Source organism: Vigna unguiculata, chromosome 11 (assembly GCF_037176805.1).
Source record: "Vigna unguiculata cultivar grain cowpea cultivar isolate G323 ecotype 2 chromosome 11, ASM3717680v1, whole genome shotgun sequence".
Lineage (NCBI taxonomy): Eukaryota > Viridiplantae > Streptophyta > Magnoliopsida > Fabales > Fabaceae > Vigna > Vigna unguiculata.
In genome coordinates this window covers 29,247,439-29,257,960 of record NC_140802.1, presented here as the reverse complement: position 1 = coordinate 29,257,960, position 10,522 = coordinate 29,247,439, and the positions used below count along the sequence as shown (strand labels likewise).

Sequence of the window (10,522 nt, the reverse complement as noted above, 5' to 3'; positions counted from 1 at the left end):
AAAAAATCGTCATACCTACAATCTCCTACAAACCCCGTCCTTCGTAGAACTGCGACCTTTGAAAACAGTGGTTGAACAATGGAGGAGACGCTTCGTCACAACTCCCTTTCACAGCAAACGCCCTCCCTGTCACAGCAAACGCCTGTCGTCAATAAAACCCTAACGTCAACAAACCCCGTCGTCAACAAACCCTCAGCCTTTCAAGGTTTATCCGGCACAGAGATTCCGTCACACTGTGCTATCTTTTGCTATCTTCCTTCGCCAGATGAACCCCTCCAAAAATCGTTGTCGTTGCTAATGACAAGAGAACCTACGACTGTGACCACAAAAGGGGGTGAGAAGAGAAAATACCAGTGAACGCGGGGGAGAAAGGAAAGAAAGGAAAGAATATTCAAATTTTCGACCAAAAAACCCTTCGCCATCTACAACCACTCCTTGTCGGTGAGAAGAAAAACGGTGACTGTGCGGAGAGAAGAGGGTCAAAACTTTCTTTTCGACTGAGTGCGCGGAAGAATGAGAAAAGAGAAACGGTTCAACTCCTACACTAAAAGCCACGTCTGAAGTAAAATGTTTTAATAAAATTATTTTTAATTTAAAAAATAAAATTCACCCGTGCATGCCACCTCATGGAGTCAAATAAGGAGTCAAAATATAGAGTCAAGATATCATTTTCCTTTGAATTAATTATGTGTGTTTTTCTTTTGTGGGTCATTGAAAAAGTTGCCTTTTGTGCTACCTTGAATTATATTATTAATAGATACCAAACAAAATAAATAAAATAGAAAGTAAAAAAATAAGGGGAGCTAATAAATCTGGCAAAAAAATAATTAAAATATGGTTCATGAATTGATGCAATAACTCCAAAAATGAAGTACAAGGACCGTATAATCCCATTATTCCACAACTAACTTACTCTAAAGTAGTACGCAAAGCAATATTGACACGAGAATTTCATATTAATGGTTAACTAAATTCGTATGATAGATGAAAGAAGCCATGCAATGACCCTTTTTTATGAAATCCGTACACCAGTACGTAGGTGTTGTCCACATTCGGAGCAATAACCTACAAGGTGTCACATTTTGATTATGCAAAATGGACATGGTAATATTATTTCTATAAATGGACATGGTAATATTATTTCTATAAAATCATCTGACAAATCGTTGGAAAGGAATGATCTTCTTCATGCAAGAACCTACAAAGTAAAAAATTCATGGTATTTAACCTATATTTGTGGCGTTTACATGGGCATTATTTTTATTGCATCTTTGCTTCTTCTTCTTTTTTCCTGTTTTCGATTAGGGAAGGGAATGTTGGAAATGCAAAGATGGGAGACACTAACACAACCTTGTGTCATGTCGAAAATGCATGCATATGTGTGCTTGTGTATATATGATACTGACATTTGATCCATTTCCAGAAATATTATTAATGACAATAATCTGGATATACTAAACCATATATGTAAAAAGAATATATATAACCCAACATAACCCTTGTTATTAGAATCGGACAAAGTCAAATTATATTAGTAGAGGTTAAGAAATACCTCTCCATCATCAAATTAGGCACGGTAAGTAGTAATCTGCATATCAGCAATATAATTGTTGGGTATATATTAAACTTAAATGCATGAGTCGTCAGAATCCTATAGGTAGTTAATGAATTAACTTATTGGTAGTTAATAGGATAATTGTTTATAATCTTTTATTGCTGTTTATAACCTTTTTTTAGTACAATAGTTAGGAAAATGTGAATTTGTAAATTGTATTGCTGATTGCATGAAATAAAAAAACTACAACAAGAGGCGAATCAAGTTTTTTAACAATATGAAAAGAGTTATTCTCTACAAAGTGGTATCATTACTAAAAATTCTCATATTGTATGGGAATTATTTTGTAATTTTTTTAACTGGATTTTAATTAGCAGGTAATGTAAGTCCCAATTTTCTGCCCTTATTTTTAAAGGCCCACCTTAATCAGTTGGGCCTAAAGGTTGGCCCATAGGGTGCCAAGGCCCCTAAAGCAGCCAAGGTCCTTCATTCTGCACTCACTTACCAAAATCAGTGCTCCCACTCTTATCTTTATTCTTCACAGCAACTCTGCTAGGGCTCAGTACCACCATGGTCAAGCTAGTTCGAACTCATTCCTTCTTCATGTAAGTTATCCCTCATCTCGTACTTCCATTTTTCTAGCATTGTTGTCTTGGTTCCAACAAGGGTCCCTCTTGGTAACCTTGTTTTCCTCTGTTCTACCATTTTTTCCAGCTTAGTAAGTTGTTCCCAAAGCTGTGGTGCTCACTGTTTGGGTATACGATTCTTTTGGCTAGCTCTTTCCAAGTAAGGGAAGCTAGGATTTTTTTATGCTTTTATAAATAATGTGCCTATTTTGGTTCTGTTAGGTGCTCTTGATGATTTGATGTGCTTTTGATGGTGTGAAAATAATTTGTGTATTGTTTATGGATGGAATTTTGGCTTTGCATGCGTGAGAGCAAGTGAGATCTGCTATGCTCGCCTAAGCGAGCTGTTTCTCGCCCAAACGGGAAGCTGTCGTCCAAGCGAGGAGCTCTCGCCTAAGCGAGCATGGCAGTAACTCGCCCCATTTAGTTTTGAGTGCTCGCCTGAGCGAAGGCCTCTCGCTTGAGCGAGATGGGCTAGCTTGAGCGAGAACTCGAAGTACTCTATGTTTTAAATCTCGCTTAAGCGAAAGCTTTTCGCTTGAGCGAGAGACCCTATCGCCTGAGCGAGAGCTCCTTAGCTTGAGCGAGATTGACAGCACAGTTGTTTAAATGTTTGTATGCTCCCATGATTGATTTGTTCACCCTTTTAAAGCATGAAATATGATGCCAACGTTTTATACAACGTGCTTGTATTTTCTTAAATTTTTGTTGTTTGGGATTTTGTGTTTTTACATGTTGAAACCAATGAAAAGCTGTCAGTTTAGCTTAAGCGATAGATTTTAGCTTAAGCGAGATCAGTCTAGCTTAAGCGAGAATTTCTAGCTTAAGCGAGACCAGTCTAGCTTAAGCGAGATCAGTCTAGCTTAAGCGAGAATAGTTGCAGAATTTTAATTCCTTACTTTAACTTGAACTTGTGGATTGATTCAATTACTTTTAAAAGCATGAGTTGGTCGAATGGGTATGAGTAGAATGGTTTATGGTCTGTGATTGATAAGTTTAACATGACCTTGTGTGACTTGTATGAGATGGTTGGTAATCAAAGTGGCATGGTGTCGGTATGAATTACAGTTCTATATTCATGGATTGGGAAGGATGATTTGGAATGGATTCAACATGGAACATGTATGAGGATGGATTATAAAGTTTGGCATGAGATTTATAAGCATGATAAATATTACATGATTGTTTGAATATGATTGCTATGTTGTCAGTACCTAATTCCGTGAGCCTCTGGGTGAGATCTCATGGTGGTGCTTCAGTGGTCGGGACGTAATTCCATGACCCCTGTTAGTAGGAGTTCATGGTGGTGCCCCATCTATATAATTTGGTAAGGATTCAAGGTAAGGTTGCATCCTGACACTCTAAAGAGTCAGTTAGTCTCGCTTAGAGCAGACTGACTCTTGTGGTGAGAGTAGCAGGAGGCCTGAAACTCATTAAGGGCTAACCTTGTATGTGGGGGATTAAGACATTGTAACACTTGTAACACTTAGCTCAGGGGTGAGCAGAGAAATCCACCACAAGTGCAAGCATCCGTTGAATCCGACTAAATTATATGTATCCGGATGAGTCGAGTCTGAGTCTTAGTGTATTGTTTAAAAGGTCATAACATGTTTGGATGAGATATACTAATTGGAATGTGAAATAGCATATAACTGTATGATAAACTATTTTATACTCTAGCTTACCCTTTTGCTTGTTTGATTGCTTGTGTGTGGTTCTTCTCCTTTTGCGATGATCATCAATTTATTGATGTGAACAGATGCGAGGAACACTCGAGGTCAATAGGGAGGTGATGGTTCCGCTATGTAGCCCATCTGGGTTGGATTCTACTGTCTTGGGCTTTCTCATAGAGCTATGGCCCATGTACTGTTTTTTCCTTTAGTACTTTAATAGCTACTGTCAAGTTCTTGTATTATACTTTGTATCTGGCATCGTGGTGTGTCTTGGTTTCTTCTAGTTTTTTTGGATATTGTAAGGAGTAGTGGTTTAACTTCCAGATTTGTTTCTTCTACTCTATCTGTGTGGCATTTCATTTAAATTAAAGATATTATTTAAATGGGGTGTTACAGGTAACTTCTTCGTGGGTAATTATTTCCTACAAAATTATAAAATTCGTAAGTATTTTCTACAATATTTATTGCAAAAAGTGTTTTTTATAAAATATTTTGCAAAAAAATTGACAATAATTTCCTACAAATTTTTTTCATAACAAAATTTATAAGTATTTTCTACAAAAAAAAAAATCAAAATAAAATTGGTAGAAATATGAGTTTTTTAATAGTGTATTCACATTCAGTTGGCTTTAGTGTATGAGTGGAAGAAAATAGAGAGCTTGAGTGTTTGAAAAAGGCACTCCAAAAAAATTACAATTCTTTTAAATGAAAGAAAAAAAAATAGGCAACAAAAATCCTAACTATGATTTGTCTCCCACATTAAGTTCAACAATTATTCTCAATGAAATTATCTTGGAGAGAAGATAGAAAATTTATTGACTTCTAACTCAATCTAGTGTATGCCAAAATTTATTTTCTATAATTTATAGGGTACAAGTATGTATTTATACATCTTTCACTTCTCTACACGAGACTGAGAAATAGAATATATATTTTTGTTTTTGTTTTTATGGTGTCCCTTGCACATAATTCAGCTAATAAAGTAGTCATATTATTGGTACGTTAGAAGTAAGTAGATGCTCTTTTATAATTTCGTTATCTCAAATACTTTTTAAAATGGCGGAGTATTTCAAGCAGTTATGTGCATATTATAAAACAACTATGATTGCCGACACTAACGTACATAGTTCATTACATTTATTTTATAATAATTTCAAGGAAACTCTGAAAGAAATCCGACGCATGTGTTGCAGTATTTTAAAAATAATAACACACTGGGTAATAAATTCAAGTTAGCAACAAATTCATTAAATAGAATTTTTATTATATAGAAATTATTCCGATGAGTCACACTCCTACAAGCACGTCTTTTAATTACGCGTTTTGTCATTTGTTTTATAAAAGAATTTACTCTCCCTGACACCTTGAGAGTACTAACATCTTCTTAAGCTGAGAGTTTTCACCTTCTGCAATGGCCTGCAGGAAAAGTCAACGCAGCTCTTCATCACACACCAAATATTTTGATGTGTTTGTTAGCTTTAGAGGTGAAGATACTCGTAACGGTTTCACAAATCATCTTTTTGCAGCTCTTCAAAGAAAAGGAGTTGTTGCCTTCAGAGATGACCAAACAATCCAGAAAGGGCACTTTTTGGAGTCTGAGCTCTTGCACGCAATTGAAGGATCACAAGTTTTCGTTGTTGTCTTCTCAAAGGACTATGCATCATCCACATGGTGCATGAAAGAGCTTACAAAGATCGTCGATTGGGTTGAATTAACTGGTCAAAGTTTGCTCCCTATTTTCTTTGATGTTACTCCCTCTGAGGTCCGAAAACAGAGTGGAGAGTTTGCAAAAGCTTTTGCTGAACACGAAGAAAGGTTCAAAGATGACTTGGAAATGGTAAAAGAATGGAGGGAAGCTCTCAAAACAAGTTGCGATCGTTGTGGGTGGGATGTGCAAAATAAGTAAGTACACATAGTCATATGTTTATGTTATATATTGTATTTAGTTTTTCAAAAGTCTTAACAAAACACTCAATTATGATTGAACTTTGGACGCATAGGCAACAATATGAAAAAATTGAAAACGTTGTTGAAGAGGTAATCAACTTATTGGGTCGTAATCAAATTTGGAATTTTGGAGATGATTTAGTTGACATTCATTCTCGTGTTAAGCAATTGGAAGAAGTTCTAGATCTGAGTGCTAATGATATTGTTCGCGTTGTGGGAATTTGTGGGATGGGGGGAATAGGAAAGACCACACTTGCAACTGAATTATTCAATAAAATCTCTCCTCAATTCAATGCTTGTTGTTACCTTGATGATTTAAGCAAAATTTTTTGTAATTATGGAGCAGCAAGTGCACAAAAGCAACTTCTTTGTCAAGCTATGAATGAAGTAAAAAATATGGAGATACAGAATTTTTCCCATGGAACCATGTTGATAAGAAACAGACTACGTCATTTAAAGACGCTTGTAGTTCTTGATAATGTTGATGAAGTTGAACAATTAGAGAAATTGGGTTTGCGTCCTGAATATTTAGGTGCAGGAAGTAGACTCATCATAATTTCTAGAGATTATCATATCTTACAAAATTATGGAGTAAATAAAGTTTACAATGTTGAAGTCTTGGATGAAACTCAAGCTCTTCAATTATTTTGCACAAAAACTTTCAAATCTCACGATATTCGGAAAGAATACAAGGAGTTGACATTAGAGGCACTGAAGTATGCCAATGGTCTTCCATTAGCAATTAAAGTATTGGGGTCATTTTTACACGATCGAGATGTTTGTGAATGGAGAAGTGCATTGACTAGAATGAAAGAAAATCCGAGCAAAGATATCATGGATGTGTTGCGAATAAGTTATGATGGATTGGAGAATCTAGAGAAAGAAATATTTCTAGATATTGCTTGTTTCTTCTCCGATTGGAATTTCCATTCTTGGGAGCCAACAATGAAGAAACTTCTAGACTATCGACAATTTTATCCTGACATTGGTATGAAAGTTTTGATTGAGAAATCACTCATAAGTTGTACACGTCAGTATATTCAAATGCATGACTTGTTGAGAGAGTTGGGTAAGAGTATTGTCCGAGAAAAATCACCCAAAGAACCAAGAAAGTGGAACAGGTTGTGGAGCTACAAGGATCTCCAAAAGGTCATGAAAGTAAATAAGGTAATAGAATTTAGCTCACCATTCTTAAGAAATTTATAAATTATCAAAAAATAATAATGTAATGATTTTTTCCTCTATAAAATGCTTCAGGAATCCGAAAATGTTGAAGCTATAGTTATTGATCAACATCCAGACGAGTTTCTACTAAGTAGATTAAGAGTGGATGCTCTCTCAAAAATGAATCACCTTGAGTTGCTCGTTCTAAACAATGTGAACTGTTTTGGAACTCTCAATTATATATCTAATGAACTGAAATATCTATATTGGAGTAACTTTTCTTGGATGTCTTTGCCATCAACTTTCCATCTAGATCAACTTGTAGAATTGATCCTGCCTCATAGCAATATCAAAAAATTATGGGAAGGCAAAAAGGTACTATATATATCTGATTTTTAAATTGCTTTGTCTCAAAAACAACATCCCAGATTTTCTTAATTTTCTTTTGGACAGGTAATATTCTTTTTTTCATATTTTTAGTAAGTTTAAATGATCAATTATTCAACTTACTTTTTCAAAAAAAATAGTAAAGGTTAACTTTTTTTTTTCATTTAGTCTCCTAGTTGCAAATAAAAGAAATTATTATGTTTTTCCCTTTTAATGGAAAACCTAAATATCCTTACCTATGTTTCACTTACAGTGTTTGCCTAATTTGAAAACGTTGGATCTCAGTCACTCCAGAAATCTTGTTGGGTTGCCAAACTTTAGTGAGATTCCACATCTTACGAAACTTATTCTTGAAGGATGTATACAAATAATGCAGATTGATCCATCTGTTGATATTCTAAAAGAACTTGATCATTTGAATTTGAGGAATTGTAAAAATCTCGTTCTTAATCTGAATATCCTTTTTGGGATTAGTTCTCTTGGGAGCTTAAATGTCTCTGGCTGTTCAAAATTACTTAATAGTAAGATGTTAATGGAGCCAAGGAACACAGAGCATTTGGAGAAAGTTGATAAAAATAAAAATATTATCCAATTGCCAACATCCTCTGTATACAAACTTCTAATGTTGCCTTTCCATTTTTTCTACCCTTTGGAAGCTGAAGATTCACTTGGTCTGTTAATGTCTTCTTTTTCTTTTTCTGCCCCGTGTTTGTTTGAACTTGATATAAGCTTCTGCGGTCTACTTCGAATCCCAGATGAAATTGGGAACTTACGTAGTTTGGCAATACTAAAGTTGGGGGGAAACAAATTTGTGACACTACCAAGCACCATCAAGCAACTTTCAAATCTTCAAAGTTTCAACTTAGAACACTGCAAACAGCTGAAATATTTGCCTGAGCTTCCAACAATAACAGGAAAAAATGGCAGATACCCCATGGGATTATACGTTTTTGATTGCCCCAAGTTGAGTGATATGGAACACTGTTATAGCATGGTTTTTCCTTGGATGACACAAACTCTTAAGGTGATGACTCCATCCTTTCTTTCGTTTCTCATTTTTCTTGTGTACACTCTTTATGTATCACTAAATTTGCTTTAATCAGGTTTACTTTCAACCTACTGTTTCGCCAGCTAGGATGGAAATTGTTACTCCTGGAAGTCAAATTCCAAAATGGTTCAACAAACAGTATTCAACTAGATCAGTAAGAGTGGACCCATCTGCTATTATAGATGACCCAAATTGGATAGGTATTGCCATTTGTGTTCTATTTGTCACACACCAAGATCCTATCAATTTGGGTGAAATATATGGTCATCCTTACCGTGGTATTGAATACGGTTTCAATAATGTCTTTCATTTGTCAAAATATTATTTAGTAGTTCCAATACATTTCAAGAATGATTTGGTGACAATTGGATTAGATCACTTGTTGACAGTCTTTTGCTGTCGGCAAGAATTCATTCATCTTCTAGGCAGACATCCAAATACCATGCATGATCTTCACAGCATTGAATTCGAAACTTCGATTCGAAGTCCTAAAGGTTTACGTGTTGTGGTGAAGAATTGCGGGTATCGTTGGGTATTTCAGGAGGATCTTCAACAACTAAACTCAAACATGTTTTTCGGCGAAAATTCTTCATATCGAACGAGGAAGCTTCTAACAAGTGATTAACCACGGAGAGCTTTCTGCCTAAAAATTTCTTCCCAACCACCATTCCATAAAAAAAATCTCAATCCAGGTAAATTTAATACACAAATAATTACTTGGATAATACCCAATTTGGGGTTAATGTATCAATGCGGTCTATCATGTTAAATTCTCACATATGACGTTTAGAATGTGGTGATGTGACAGTGGAGAAGGGATACGTGTCAAATGAGAACAAATTGGTGTGTAAAAACATAATTGTACAATGTTGACGTGGTTTTCTTCTATTAAGGGAGACTTTTGAAGTTGTGCCCTGATTAGTGAATTGGGTGTGCGTTGTCTTTTTCCTTTCCTTTTCAATTTGTTCTTGATCCCCAAAAAGGTGGTGGTGGTTGTTGAATTCTACAATCTCTCGCAATGAAGGGTGTTCATGTTCTTCGTGGGGTTCACAGAAGTAGAGCGTCTCCTCCCCTTGTGGTTTAATTAGAGGCTTGAGTGAATGACCAATGTGATAATATGGGGAGGTTTGTAAGACTCGGGAAAATTGAATAAATAAATAAATATTTATTTAATAAATGTGAGCAGGAATCCCTAAGTTAATTAATATGGAGAGAGAGAAGATAAGAAATAGTACTAGCTTAAATGGTTGAGAGTACTTGACTGTTATGGAGGTCTTGGATTAAAGTCCCATGTATGTCATTTATGTGTTAATTTAATTGTTTTATTGTTTGGTATGTATGCTTGATCGTAGAACATGATGATATAAGCATAGATAAGTATGAATTACTAAGAAATATGAATTGGTTGGTTGGTTATGCATTGGCTTGATAATTGTGTGATTGTGAGTTCCAACCTTAGCGAAAACCAAATAATTATTATTACTTGTGTAATCTTGAATGGCCATTAACTCTAGCTAATGGAATTTTTGTTATTTTTTATAATTTTATTTCTTTTTGGATGGAAAGAGAAAGGAGAGTGAACTGAGGGAGTGTAATCTTAAATGGCCATTAACTCTAGTTAATGGGATTTTTGTTTTTCTTTATATAATTTTATTTATTTTTGGATCGAAAGAGAGAAGAGAGTGAACTAAGGGGTGAAATTTGCATACCAGCTGAATGAGGGTTAGAAGAACGTTGTTCTAGTGATCTAAAGAGTGCAAAGAGGGCTAGAGAGGGTTCTTATGGATAGAGATAAAAGAAAGGACGATTTTGGATCAATGAGGGAGCCTAAGAGCACTCTTGGAGCAAGGAAACTAGGTTAGGGGAGTTGCAATTGTATTTTGATTTGATTTGTTGTTATTACATGATAGAATGGATGCATGAGTGCTTATTTTTCTCCCAAAATTATGATTACGTTGGGTTTTTGGAAATTTTCTAGAAACCGTGTGGCGGGCTTTCAAAGCCGTCAGGCGATTCATGTTGAACAAACCTAGTTTCTAGGTTTCTGCTATGAACTGTAACGTCTTAACCGGAAATTACTTATTTAAAATAAAAAAAAAAGATAATATATGAATAACCTCAT

The 10,522-nt window shown here is 35.3% G+C and overlaps 1 protein-coding gene across 1 annotated transcript; it reads left to right on the top strand.

The window, feature by feature from the left end:
- The first annotated feature begins 5,226 nt into the window (after positions 1-5,226).
- On the top strand, positions 5,227-9,613 carry LOC114168794 (disease resistance protein Roq1-like). Its single transcript, XM_028053746.2, has 5 exons — positions 5,227-5,756; positions 5,855-6,968; positions 7,059-7,340; positions 7,606-8,376; positions 8,456-9,613. Exons 1-5 carry the CDS (start codon positions 5,266-5,268, stop codon positions 9,023-9,025), a joined length of 3,228 nt encoding a protein of 1,075 aa, XP_027909547.2. The 5' UTR covers positions 5,227-5,265; the 3' UTR covers positions 9,026-9,613.
- The last annotated feature ends 909 nt before the right edge of the window (positions 9,614-10,522 follow it).

Excerpts from the sequence above, each read along its gene's own strand:
- LOC114168794 (XM_028053746.2), top strand. The coding sequence starts at position 5,266 with ATGGCCTGCAGGAAAAGTCAACGCAGCTCTTCATCACACACCAAATAT. Across the intron at positions 6,969-7,058 it reads AGGTCATGAAAGTAAATAAG|GAATCCGAAAATGTTGAAGC; the intron begins GTAATAGAATTT and ends AAAATGCTTCAG. Across the intron at positions 7,341-7,605 it reads AATTATGGGAAGGCAAAAAG|TGTTTGCCTAATTTGAAAAC; the intron begins GTACTATATATA and ends TTTCACTTACAG.